Source organism: Dipodomys ordii, unplaced genomic scaffold (genome assembly GCF_000151885.1).
Source record: "Dipodomys ordii isolate 6190 unplaced genomic scaffold, Dord_2.0 Scaffold6, whole genome shotgun sequence".
Classification (NCBI taxonomy): Eukaryota; Metazoa; Chordata; class Mammalia; order Rodentia; family Heteromyidae; genus Dipodomys; species Dipodomys ordii.
In genome coordinates this window covers 10,291,572-10,305,166 of record NW_012267222.1, presented here as the reverse complement: position 1 = coordinate 10,305,166, position 13,595 = coordinate 10,291,572, and the positions used below count along the sequence as shown (strand labels likewise).

Here is a 13,595-nt window from a genome sequence, read left to right as displayed (position 1 = left end):
CATGCATGAGGCCCTGGGTTCGATTCCTCAGCACCACATAAACAAAAAAGAAAAAAACCAGAAGTGGCGCTGTGGCCCAAGTGGTAGAGCGCTAGCCTTGAGCTGAAGAGCTGAGGGACAGCGCCCAGGCCCAGAGTTCAGGCCCCATGACTGGACCAAAAAAACCAAAAAGCAAAAACGACTACACTCTACCAACCCTCAGGGAAAGTCTCTAGGGGACCCAAACCACCTTACCTCCTCCACATCTTCATCCAATTGCTCATTAGGATCCACTTCTCTTACTAAGTCCTGTAATTTCTTCTTGGTCAATACCTAAAGTTCATTGGGGCGAGGAAGGAGATTTTTCAGTGAGTAATAAGAAAGCTAAACAACTTCTTGCTCCACACCAAACAAAAAAAAGGCTTTCAAATTATTGGATTTCATTTTAAGTTTCCAAGATGTTCACAACCTGGCCTGTTATAAAAGTACACTCTCAAGACAGATGTGGCTTAGATAAGGAGAAAAAGAGTGGTTTATGAGAGGCCAGTATCTAACTGCCAGGCACTTTATTTCCAGCTTATCTCTTTTTTATTGTACCTCATCCCCTTTACATTAAGTAATTTGCAATTTTCTGGCTATAATTGTAACTGTACTTCTGCACTTGTTGCCTTTGGACAAGTCCTTCCCTTCTTTTCTTTTTTTTGGTTAGTGGTGGGATTGAACTCTGAGCCTGGGCGCTGTCCCTCAGCTCTTCAGCTCAAGGTGAGTGCTCTACCACTTGAGCCATAGCACCACTTCCAGTTTCCTAGTGGTTTATTGGAAATAAGAGTCTTATGGACTTTCCTGCCGGGCTGGCTTTGAACTGTGATCCTCAGATCTCAGCCTCCTGAGTAGGTAGGATTACAGGGGTGAGCCACCTGCTCAGGCTCACTTCCAGTTTTCTGGTGGTTAATTGGAGATAAGAGTCTCAAGTTCCTGCCTGGGCTGGCTTTGAACTTCAATCCTCAGATCTCAGCCTCCAGAATAGCTAGGATTACAGGTGTGAGCCACCAGCACCAGCCTTCCCTTCTTCGTATGTGTTCAATTTGTAGCTTTCCTTTCCTATCTTTCCTGGCCCACCCCAAAAAAACAACTATTTCCTCTTTTGTCTTCTCTGTTCTGTGAACACTTCTGTCTTTTTGCATATTTATAAACTTGCCTATATCTGATGACTTAATAGAAATCCTATGAGGACAACTAACACATTCATCTCTGTATTGGTATGTATAGCTACTATCCTTTTGTCATAAAGGAAGTGTAATATTACATATGTATAGCATAACACAGTGGTTAAGGGAGGAATGGGGGATATAGGCTCAATGGTACACCACTTTCTCAGCATGCATGAGGTTCTGGATTGGATCCCCAACATAACTAACTAAATGAACAATTATCTGTTAATGATGTTTCAAATCTATTTAGCCTTCTGCATTCTACCATTATTACCTAGTTCAACCCTTCACCATAAGTCTTGATTTGTTGTAAGTCTTTTTTTGTTGTTGTTGTAAGTCTTAAAATTGGTTCTCCTTTCAGTCTAACTTCATTATTATCATTACCAAATTAATCCCCTCTAAGACACACCACTGTTAAAGCATTACTGATTATCCCTAGTATGTAAAAAGATAGTCTATTACCCAAAAGTTCCAATAGAAATTTTCTAGTATAGACACACTATGTTCGCCTGTAATCGTACCAACACAGCTTTATTCTTGCTCTTAGTCACTAAACTCTGTATTCAACATAGGCTAGTCTTTTGACTGCCTAACCCTTCCTCATTCTGTTTTGCTAGTCTCTCCATCGCTTCCTCAAAATACTTCCTTATCCACTGTACTCAGCCTAAGAGACCCAGGTAAAGGAATTATATACTTATTTTTTTGTGGCTCTAGAAGGTGGAATCAGGATCATAGGTAGAAAGAAGGGAGCAGGTTCTAGAATCAGTACAGAATTAATAACAGCAGCAGTTGGATGAACTACAAGAAGAAATGGCTGGAGACAAGACTTGGGTTTTTTTGTTTGTTTGTTTTTGTCGGTTATGGGGCTTGAATTCTGTGCTTGGGCACTATCCCTCAGCTCTTCAGCTCAAAGCTAGCGTTCTACCACTTGAGCCACAGCACTACTTCTGAGTCTCATGGCTTTCCTGCTCCAGCTGGCTTTGAACCATGATCCTCAGATCTCAGCCTCCTGAATAGCTAGGATTACAGGTGTGAGCCACCAGCACCAGACTTTTTTTGGTTTGTTTATGTGCCAGTCCTGGGGCTTGAACTCAGGGCTTGGGTGATGTCTCTGAGCTTTTTTTGCTCAAGGCTAGTATTTTACCACTTGAGCTATAGCTCTACTTCCAGCTTGTTGGTGGTTAACTGGAGATAAGAATATCATAGTCTTTCTTGTCTTGGATCTCAACCTCTGAGTAGCTAGGATTACAGGTGTGAACCCGACAAGAGTATTTTTGCTTTAGCAAAAATGAATCCATGTGTTATTTTGACAACTATATATCTAACATATAATGCACCTGCCATATGAAAGATATTGTGTTAGGACCTTTGGATATAAGATGTAGGTATATATGTACACATATAATTGCATATTTAACATTAATTAAATCTGATAAATATTGTACATAATTTAATAAAGAATGATAGAATTACAGAGAAGGGAAAAGACCATTTTCTTTTTTTTTTTTGGTCGGTCACAGGGCTTGAACTCTGGACCTGGGCACTGACCCTCAGCTCTTCAACTCAAGGCAAGCACTCTACCACTTGAGCTACAGCGCCACTTCCGGTTTTCTGGTGGTTTATTGGAGATAGGAGTCTCACAGTCTCTCCTGCCTGGGCTGGCTTTGAACCGCGATCCTCAGATCTCAGCCTCCTGAATAGCTAAGATTACAGGCATGAGCCACCAGCACCCGGCTGGAAAAGACCATTTTCAACCAAGAAAAGGCAGCACCTGAGAAGGCCAATTCTCTCTCTTTTTTTTTTTTGGGGGGGGGAGTCCTTGTCCTAGGGCTTGAACTCAGTGCTGGGCACTATTCCTGAGCTTTCTTTGTTCAAGGCTCCCACTCTACCCCTTGAACCACAACTCCACTTAGGCTTTTTGGTAGGTAAATGCAGATAAGAGACTCAGGAACTCTCCTGACAGGCTGGCTACAAACCACAATCCTTAGATCTCAGCCTCCTGAGTAGCTAGGATTACAAGCATGAGCCACTAGCGCCCACTGGAGCCATATCTTAAAGCATTACAGGTTCAAATAAAAGGAAGAGGTGCCTGCAGAGTAGGGGGAGGTAAGATGATACCTGGTTGTTTTCAGGGCTAAGACGCCCCCCAGTCCCAGGCGTGCCTGGTATCTTTACCACCGTTGTGCTATTGGCCATGGAGCCTTGTGGAGGGGTGCTGGCTGGTTCCGGTTTTATGGAGGAGAAATTGGAGAGGTTGATTAGGGCTGAGGGGCCAAACTGGTTCATAATCTGCCGAGCTTTGGACTTCAGCTCATAGAGCTTATCAAGATCCTGTTTCTTTTTGGAGCTGTGAGGACCAAGGCCAATCAACTGGAAAATGAAAACATGACAATCAGTTCTAGAAAAAATACCTATAATAAAAGATGAGTTTTGAAATTAAAATTATAGGAGATTTGTCAGACTTTGACGGGGTCTTCAGTATATCTGAGATAGCAAACATTTGATGCCTACACATCAACATGAAAGAAATAATGCTCCTTGCTCTCACCTGATATTAGAAACCATTTCTTCTCCAAAAGCTAAATGAAATATTCCACAAAATTAAAGTAATAAAGAAAGTAAATGAAATGAAACTTACATACAGAAATAGCAGAAGCAAGATAGATTTGAGGACTTTTACAAACAATACCTGGCTCAGTATTTACATGCATTTTTTAAGTATGTCAAATACTGTTAAAATAAATCAGAACACACGTACTGAAAACTCAGTCACAAAACTTAAGAAAACAGATTAGTTCATTTTGCATTTCAAAACATGCTTGAGTCTATGTCTGAACTCTGCCCATATCACACAATACTAAAAGTGAGCTCTTCCTTATAATAAAGAGCATGTTTTCTCTGAGTGTTAGCAATGTTTACATACATGCAGAGACTCTGGCCTGAAGCAGCTGAGTTTCCTAAGTCTTAGAGCCATGAGGCTGATGCTGTGGACATCAACTTTGGTGACCTCAGGATCAGAAGCACATTCACCAAGTTTTGCCCACAGTGGCTTCAAGGAGCTTACTTACAGCTATCTGAGTGTCTAGATCTTTAATTACATCAGCAACAGCTGTGAGCCCGGTGAAATGAGAGGCAGCCATTTTCAAAAGCTACCTGTAAATGAACAACTAGCATCAAGCACCACCCTTGTCTCAGAATTATTCCACTTGCATGGCCTGGACATAGCTTCACCAACCAACCAAAATTCAGGCACATTGGATCCAGAGAAACATATCCAGATCCTTCCTCAATCTCAGTCTCTCTCACTTTTTTGATAAAGTGTCTTGCAATGTACCCAAGCTGGCCTCTAACTCACAATATACCTGCCTCAACCTCTCAAACACTGGGATTACAGGGATACACTACCATGCCTAGTTCATAAACAATCTTAAAATGTAATTAATAACAAATATTTAAAAACTCGTGGTAGGGCCAGGCATGGTGGCATGTATGTCTAATCCCAGCAATAAGGAATTTTAGGTGAAACACTTGAGTTCAAGAGTTTGAGACAAACTTTTGATAAAATGGTGAGATTCTGTGAGGAAGGAAGGAAGGAAGGAAGGAAGGAAAGAAGGAAGGAAGGAAGGAAGGCAGAGAGGGAGGGAGGGAGGAACGAAGGAAGGAAGGAAGGAAAGAAGCAAAGAAGGAAGGGGGCTGGGAAGGTGGCTCAGTGGTACAGTGCTTGCCTTGCATGCCTGAGGCCCTGGGTTCGATTGCTCAGCACCACATAAGCAAAAAGAAAAAAGCCCGAAGTAGCGCTGTGGCTCAAGTGGTAGAGCGCTAGCCTGGAGCTGAAGAGCTGAGGGACAGCACCAGAGTTCAGGCCCCACTACCAGACCCCCCCCCAAAAAAAAAGAAGGAAGGAAGGAAGGAAGGGTAGGAAAGGAAGAAGGGAAGGGAGGGAGGGAGAGGAAGAGAAGGAGGTAAAGAAGAGAGGGGAGGGGAAGAGAGGGGAGAGGAAAAGCATGGTGGTGCACACCTGTAATCCCAAAACTCAGGAAGGTGAGGCAGAAGGATTGAGTTTGAGGCCAAGTTGGTCTACACAGTCAGATACTTTCTTAAATAAACAGGAACTAGGGTATGGCTCAAGTGATACAATACTTGCCTAGCAAACCCTAAGTGCAATTCCCCCATACATCAAAAACAAAAAAAGTAAAATGCAAAGTATGGGAGCACAGACATGTAATCCTACCACTGGGGAGACTGAGACAGAAGGATCGATCACAAATTTGGGTTACATAGTAAGTTTGAGGTCAGCCTACACTACAAGATACTATCTGAGAAAAGGAACAATTAAAAATTGATTATTAGAGCTATGTGCCAGTGGCTCATGCCTATAAACCTAGCTGCTCAGAAGGCTGAGATTTGAGGATTGGGGTTTGAAGCCAGGCCAGACAGAAAAGTCCCCATGAGACTCTTATCTCCAATTAACTACTAAAAAAATGGGAAGTGGAGCTCTGGCTCAAGGGGTTGAGTGCTAGCATTGAGCACAAAGAGGCTCAGGAACAGCGCCTACACCCTGAGTTCAAGCCCTATAACCAATCAAAAAAAAAAATCTTTGAGTATATATAGTATATACATGAGACAGGGTCTTGTAATGTAGCCCAGGCTGGCTTTGAACTTGTACTTTTCCTGCCTCAGCCTCCTGAGTACTGGATGAGATGACTAGCTATTGTTCAAAATAGACTAACAGCATATAAAACAATTTGGCAAAACTGTGGGATTTGAACTGCAGGAATCATGTACTGTCAATGGCTTTTAAAATTTGGTAAGGTTTAGAAAGCTAAATGAGTATCTCTATTCTGCTCTATTCTACTTCAGGCTTCCTCCCTAACACACTGGCTAACTTCTAATATGAAAAAGTACATTATTCTGGTTTACCCTTAAAAAAAGGAACTATGGAGGCTGGGAAGGTGGCTCAGTGGTAGAGCACTTGCCTTATATGCATGAGGCCCTGGGTTCGATTCCTCAGCACCACATAAGCAAAAAGAAAAAAGCCGGAAGTGGCGCTGTGGCTCAAGTGGTAGAGCGCTAGCCTTGAGCTGAAGAGCTGAGGGACAGCGCCCAGGCCCAGAGTTCAGGCCCCACGACCGGACCAAAAGAAAAAAAGGAGCTATGTACTAGTCAAGTGAATCGGGCTGACTAGTTGCCAAGGGCAAAGTGATGGGAACAGCAGGGCATTTAGGATCACATGTTTGCTTTCAAAATCATGTATGACCTGTGCCTCTTTCTCCTACCCATGTTACTCATGGAAGACTCAGGATAGGAAAATTGTTAACATGGTCAGTTATTCTAACAGCATAAAGAGTAAACCATTTTTTAATGTAAAAGCCTTATTAAAGACTGTCAAACTCGCCGGGCGCTGGTGGCTCACGCCTGTAATCCTAGCTACTCAAGAGGCTGAGATCTGAGGATCACGGTTCAAAGCCAGCCCGGGCAGGAGATACCGTGAGACTCCTATCTCCAATAAACCACCAGAAAACCAGAAGTGGCGCTGTAGCTCAAGTGGTAGAGCGCTCGCCTTGAGCTGAAGAGCTGAGGGACAGTGCTCAGGCCCAGAGTTCAAGCCCCACAACCGACAAAAAAAAAAAAAAGACTGTCAAACTCTTAGCTATGGCTCTGGTCCTCTGTCCTGAGGCATTTAAGGACACATTGGGTAAGGCTCTCACCCAAGTCACTAACAACACCTGCCTTGTAGCAGCCAGCCAGCCTTGCATTTCCCCATGCCATGATGCTCTTACTCTCCAGTATTACCTGAGTCTACTCTGCCCTCAAACTATAAAACCATGAGATTATTCAGATAGGGATCTCAATAAAACTGAGGTAATCCTAGCTAACCAGGCAGCTAAGACCTAGAGGAAGGTAGTTCATGCCAGCTCAGGGGGCTGGAAAATTGGCTCAGTGGTAGAGTACTTGCCTTGCATGCATTAGGCCCTGGGTTCGATTCCTCAGCACCACATAAGCAGAAAAAAGCCAGAAGTGGTGCTGTGGCTCAAATTGTAGGGCACTAGCCTTGAGCTGAAGAGCTGAGGGACAGTGCCCAGGCCCAGAGTTCAGGCCCCATGACCAACTAAAAAACAACAAAAAACTCAGGCCAAAAAGTCAGTAAGATTCTACAATTAACCAACAAAATGCCAGAATGGAGCCATGACTCAGTGGTAGTGCACCAGACATGACCGAAAAAGTCAAGTGAGAGCAAGAAGCCCTGAGTTCAAGGCCCACTACTGGCACACAAAAAAAGAAACAAATGGAAAAATAACAACAAAACAAAAACAAAACATCTGGCTGGCTAGGCATTGGTGGCTCACATCTGTAATCCTAGTCACTTGGATGGCTTGAGATCTAAGGATGATGGTTTAAAGCCAGTCCAGGCAAGAAAGTCTGTGACACTCGTACTTCCAATTAGCCACCAAAAAAGCTGGAAGTGGAGTTGTGGCTCAAGTGGAAGTGTGATAATCATGAGCAAAAAAGCTCAGGAACAGTGCCCAGGCCCTGAATTCAAGCATCAAGAACCCCCCCCCCCGCCCATCCCCACAAACACACACAAGATAAAAAAGTGAATATTTGTTTCAGTAGGTAGTAAACTTTTTTTTTTATGGTCATGGAGCTTGGCCTCAGAGCCTGGGTGGTATCCCTGAGTTCTTTTGCTCAAGGCTAGCACTCTACCACTTTGAGCTACAGCTCCACTTCTGATTTTCTGGTTGTTAATAGGAGATAAGTCTTGTGGGCTGTGACTTAGTGGTAGAGTGCTTGCCTAACATTCATGAAGCCCTGGGTTTGATTCCTTAGTACCACATAAATAGAAAAAGCTGGAAGTGCTGCTGTGGCTCAAGTGACAGAGTGCTAACCACGAGCATGGAGAGGCTCAGAGACAGTGCCCAGGCCCTGAGTTCAAGCCCAGGACTGGCAAAAAATAAAAATAAAAGGGCTGGGATGTAGCTCAGTGGCAAAGCGCTTGCCTAGCAAGTGCAATGTCCTGAATTCGATCCCCAGTACCAAAAAAATAAAAATAAAAAAGTTGTGTGAACTTTCCTGCCCAGGCTGCCTTTGGCTTTGAATAGCTAGGATTACTGGAGTGGGCCACCAGTTCCTGGCTGATTTTTGTTGTTTTTAATCCAAAAGTCTGAAGCAACTAGATTTTGTTCTTGTTCTATTCTGAAGTGCTGGGAACTAAAACCAGGGTCTCCAACATGCTAAGCAAGTAATATGCCACTGAGCTACATCCCCAATCCTATTAAAACCTTTTCAAAAATAAATAAATATTCTAGGACCAGGTGTGGTGGCATATATTTGTAATTCCAGCTATTCCAGCTATTCTCAAGAGGCTTGAGGTTCCAGGCTAGCCTAGGAAGAAGTTATCAAAACCCTATTTTAAGCCAGGCTTAACTGTGATCTAAGGATCACAGTTTGAAGCCAGCCCAGGCAGGAAAGTCCTTAAGACTCTTTTCTCAAATTAAGCACCAAAAAAGGTGGAAGTGGAGCTGTGGCTCAAGTGCTAGAGTACTAGCCTTGACCAAAAATATCAGTGACATAATGCTAGCTACTCAGGAGGCTGAGATCTGAGGATCGCCAGCCCAGGTAGGAAAGTGAGACAAGTGAGACTCATATTTCCAATTAACCACCAGAAAACCAGAAGGCTCAAGTGGTAGAGCGCTTGCCTTGAGCTGAAGAGCTCAGGGATAGAGCCCAGGCCCCAATTTCAAGCCTCACGACCAACCTCCCCAAAAGAATCAGGGACAATCTCCTGAGTTCTGAGTTAAAGCTCTAGGACAGACAGACAGACAGACAAACAGACAGACAGACAGACAGACAGACAGACAAACAGACAGGCAGACACGCAGACAGGCAGACACAGACACAGATACCGACACACATAAAACCTATCTAAAAACATGCAGGAGGGGCTGGGAAAGTGGCTCAGTGGTAGAGTGCTTGCCTTGCATGCATGAGGACCTGGGTTCGATTCCTCAGTACCACTTAAGCAGAAAAACCTGGAAGTGGTGCTGTGGCTCAAGTGGTAGAGCACTAACCTTGAGCTGAAGAGCTGAGGGACAGCACCCAGGCCCAGAGTTCAAGCCCCACGACCGACAAAAAAAAAAAAAGCTGACACAGTGATAACTACCTGTCATTCTAGCTTCATAGGAGGCACAAACAGGAGGATCATGGTCTGGGCCAAACCAAACAAAAAGAGATACCCTATTCAAAAAATAAGCAAAAAGGGTTGAAGCCATGACTAAAGGATAGAGTGCTTGCTAAGCAAATGCAAAACCTTGAGTTCAAATCCCCGTACTGCTGAGCACTGGTGGCTCACATCTGTGCTTAGGGACAATGCTCAGGCCCTGAGTTCAAGCCCTAGGACCAGGGTAAAACAACAACAAAAAACTTACACACACGGGGGAGGGGGAAGGCTGGGAAGGGATGTGAAGGGTAAACCAAAGGAGGAGGCTGCAATGCTTGATAAGAAATGTACGCATTATCCTGCCCATGTAATTGTAACCCCTCTGTACAGTATGTTCACAAATAAAAAATAAATAAATTAATTAAAAAAAAAGATGATACTTAAAACTTTGAAGTATCATTTGTTTTGCCCATATAGGGATATATGCATAATTCCTTTTTAAATGGTAATATGCAAATATGTCTACTGGGAGGAAAAAAAAAAACTTACACACACATATACATATACACACACACACACACACACACACACACCTCTATGTGAATGATTATGGTAACATCATTCATGGATCATTCATGGTTGTCCCAAACTAGAAACAATACAGTTATCTGTCAGTGAATGGATAAATAAACTATGGTATATCCATTCGATCCAAAGGAATACTACTCAGAAGTAGAAAGGAAGGACCAATTATACAGGCAACAACATAGATGACTCATAACAAAAGACTGATTCCATTTGTATGATACCACAGAAGAGGCAAAGTTAGAGGATGAATAGATCAGTGTTCCCACAATCTGCTGTCAGGGAGGGTTTTTTTATGGGGGGGGAGGGTCCGGTTGTGGGGCCTGAACTCTGGGCCTGGGGGCTGTCCCTCAGCTCTTCAGCTCAAGGATAGCACTCTACCACTTGAACCACAGTGCCACTTCCGGCTTTTTTCTTATGTGATGCTGAGGAATTGAACCTAGGGCCTCATGCATGGAAGGCAAGCGCTCTACCACTGAGCCACCTTCCCAGCGCCTCAGGGAGAATTTTACTACAAAGGTTGTGATTAAGTTAGAGGAGCAGGAAATGTTCCAAATCTTGGGTGTGTGTACTTCATGACAGTATCTGTCATATTTGAAGCAATGGCTGTACCCCAAAAGAATGTTATTTTTAGGTCAATTTTTAAAAAGTAAAAGAAGATACAGACTAATCAGACTGGTCAATGATTCTATGTCCAAATTACCTGTTTACTGACAACTTTTCTCAAGCCCAATTGTGGATGATGCTAAGAATCATGGAATGAAGGGGCTGTAAATAACTTGAATTCCATTAGGTGATATAGCATGGTTGTCTTTGAGCTACTCAAATTTCTTTCACTAGCTCATAATGTCAAGAGATAGGTTAAAAACAGGCATTATCTGGGACATTTGAGAGAATAATTAATAATTAACCCTTATTAGCACCTACTAGGTGGAAAGTATAGGCTAGGAAATTCACAAGTAACTCCTGAAATTCCATGCATCAGTGAGCTACAGATGAAAGTATTTAGCAGTGGGAACATGGCCCAGGAAAGTGGTATTTACCTAGCATGTGTGAGACCCTGATTCTATCCCCAGTACTAAAGGGGACAAAAAGGAATTTAACAAATCTATCAAAATAATATTGTAAAGCCAGGCATGGTAACAGACACCTATAATCCCAGCATTGAGGAAGCAGAGGCAAGAGAATTGAGAGTACAATGCCATTGTATTCTATGTAGCAAGATCCTCTTCCTTTCTTCCTTTTTTTTTGTACAGCATTGTGAGTTCAGGGCTTTGAGGATATTTGCTTTGTTTGCTTTCTCATAGCTGGTACTCTATCTCCAGCCCATAAGAGCCTGTTTCAAATTTTAAAAAAAAAAAACAACCATCAGGGGTTGGGAAGATGGCTCAGTGGTAGAGTGCTTGCCTTGCATGCATGAGGCCCTGGGTTCAATTCCTCAGCACCACATAAGCAGAAAAAGCCAAAAATGGTGCTTTGGCTCAAGTGATAGAGTGCTAGCCAAGAGCTGAAGGACAGCACCCAGGTCCAGAGTTCAGGTCCCACGACCAAACAAAAAAAAAAAAAACAAACAAAAAACCTATCAGTATGATATAGCCCGGAGTTCAATTAAATAAACACTATCCTCCTCCTGAATCACCTGGCACATTTAAAGTGGTTGACAGGATAAGAATGACACATCCTATTGTTTTTCTTTTAACAGAAATACCTCAAACAGAAATTGAATTATCTGATTTCTCAGAGAGTAACTGTGGAAATGTAGCAATATGTCTAAAACCCTGACCTCTTCTCTTCTTATCTGTTCTATTAACTATTAAAAAGACAAAAAGAGCCAGGCGCTGGTGACTCACACCTGTAATCCTAGCTACTCAGGAGGCTGAGATCTGAGGATCGAGGTTCAAAGCCAGCCTGGGCAGAAAAGTTTGTGAGACTCTTATCTCCAATAAACCACTAGAAAACCAGAAGTGGTGCTGTGGCTCAAGCAATAGAGCGCTCACCTTGAGCTGAAGAGCACAAGGACAGCACCCAAGCCCAGAGTTCAAGCCCCACGACTGACAAAAATAAAAAATAAAAAGACAAAAAGCACAGACAGGTTGTTGGTAAAGACCTTGTAATTCCAGCTACTAAGAGGGAGGAAGATTTTTGAGCTAGAGGCCAACCTGGGCAAAATTAGTGAGACTTTACCTTGAAAGCAAACTAAAACCAAAGAGCCAGGTGTCATGCCTGTAATTCTAACTACTCAGGAAGCAGAGATCTGAGGATCATGATTCCAAGCAAGCCCAGGCAGGAAAGTCCATGAGACTCTTATCTCGAATATACTCAGAAAAAGCCAAAAATGGTACTGTGGTTCAAGTGGTAAAAGTGCTAGCCTTGAGCATAGAGGCTAAGGAACAGTGAGCAGGCCTTAGTTCCAAGCTGGTTTAAAAAAAAAAAGGGGGGGTATGACTCAAGTGGCAGAGTACTTATTTATGTTTGTTTGTTTTTTTGGGTCCGGTCATGGGGCCTGAACTCTGGGCCTGGGCGCTGTCCCTGAGCTCTTCAGCTCAAGGCTAGCGCTCTACCACTTGAGCCACAGCGCCACTTCTGGCTTTTTTCTTTTTGCTTATGTGGTGCTGAGGAATCGAACCCAGGGCCTCTGGCATGCAAGGCAAGCGCTCTACCACTGAGCCACCTTCCCAGCCCCTAGAGTACTTCTTTAGCAAGCATCAGACCCTAAGTTCAAACCCCTAGCACAGGAAAAAATAAAAGGGAAGGAGCGCTGAAAGCATAGCTCAAATGGTAGAACACTTTGCCTAGCAGGTGAAGCACTACATTGAAAAAATAAAAGAAAAAGTGCACCAGTAGAATAATAAAAGGCCAGATTGTCTTTACAATCTTTTCATGTCTGAGATATTTAGAAACTATCATTCTAACAAAATACTGTGGTCAAGGGGATGAGAAGTTTGATGGCAGAAAAGCCCCTCTATTTATTTATTTAGTGTGTGTGTGTGTGTGTGTGTGTGTGTGTGGTGTGTGTGTGGTGTGTGTGTGTGTGTGTGGTGTGTGTGTGTGTGTACTGAGGCTTAGACTCAGGGCCCCCGTGGGCTCTTTCCCTTAGCTTTTCCACTCGAGGCTGGTGCTTTATTATTTGAGCCACACCTCACTTCTTTTGAAAATCCCCTTTAATATATAGCTTATCTCTACATAATTGACTGGTTTCTAGCTGGCTGTTTCTCTCCGCCCTGGCTCTGAGTTATAGCTAAAAAGTTCCTATTTTTCAGGGGCTGGGAATGTGGCTTAGTGGTAAAGTGCTTGCCTAGTATGCATGAAGCCCTGGGTTCGATTCCTCAGTACCACACATAGAGAAAGCCAGAAGTGACACTGTAGCTCAAGCGGTAGAGTGCTAGTCTTGAGTAAAAGAAGGTCAGGGAAATTGCCCACAGGCCTTGAGTTCAAGCCCAAGGACTGGCAAAAAAGTTCATATTTCTCAGTTTAAATAAACCAAAAAGAACCAATGAATCAATTATTTGTAGCCTATGGGCTAGAGAATAATAGAAACAGGTATTTTCTTCAAATTTGAAATAAAGGGGCTGGGAAGGTGGCTTAGTGGTAAAGCGCTTGCTTTGCATGCTTGAGGCCCTGGATTTGATTCCTCAGCACCACATAAGCAAAAAGAAAAAAGC

At 43.2% G+C, this 13,595-nt stretch overlaps 1 protein-coding gene across 1 annotated transcript in view; it reads right to left on the bottom strand.

The window, feature by feature from the left end:
• The window catches only part of Taf12 (TAF12 RNA polymerase II, TATA box binding protein (TBP)-associated factor, 20kDa), a 31,050-nt gene that overhangs the window by 9,171 nt on the left and 8,284 nt on the right, over positions 1–13,595 (bottom strand). Inside the window, exons 3-4 of the mRNA XM_013032158.1 lie at positions 3,309–3,560; positions 235–312 (exon numbers count right to left, since the gene is read on the bottom strand). Coding sequence (XP_012887612.1) covers positions 235–312; positions 3,309–3,476 — 246 coding nt within the window. The 5' untranslated portion in view covers positions 3,477–3,560. The remainder of the gene's footprint in view (positions 1–234; positions 313–3,308; positions 3,561–13,595) is intronic.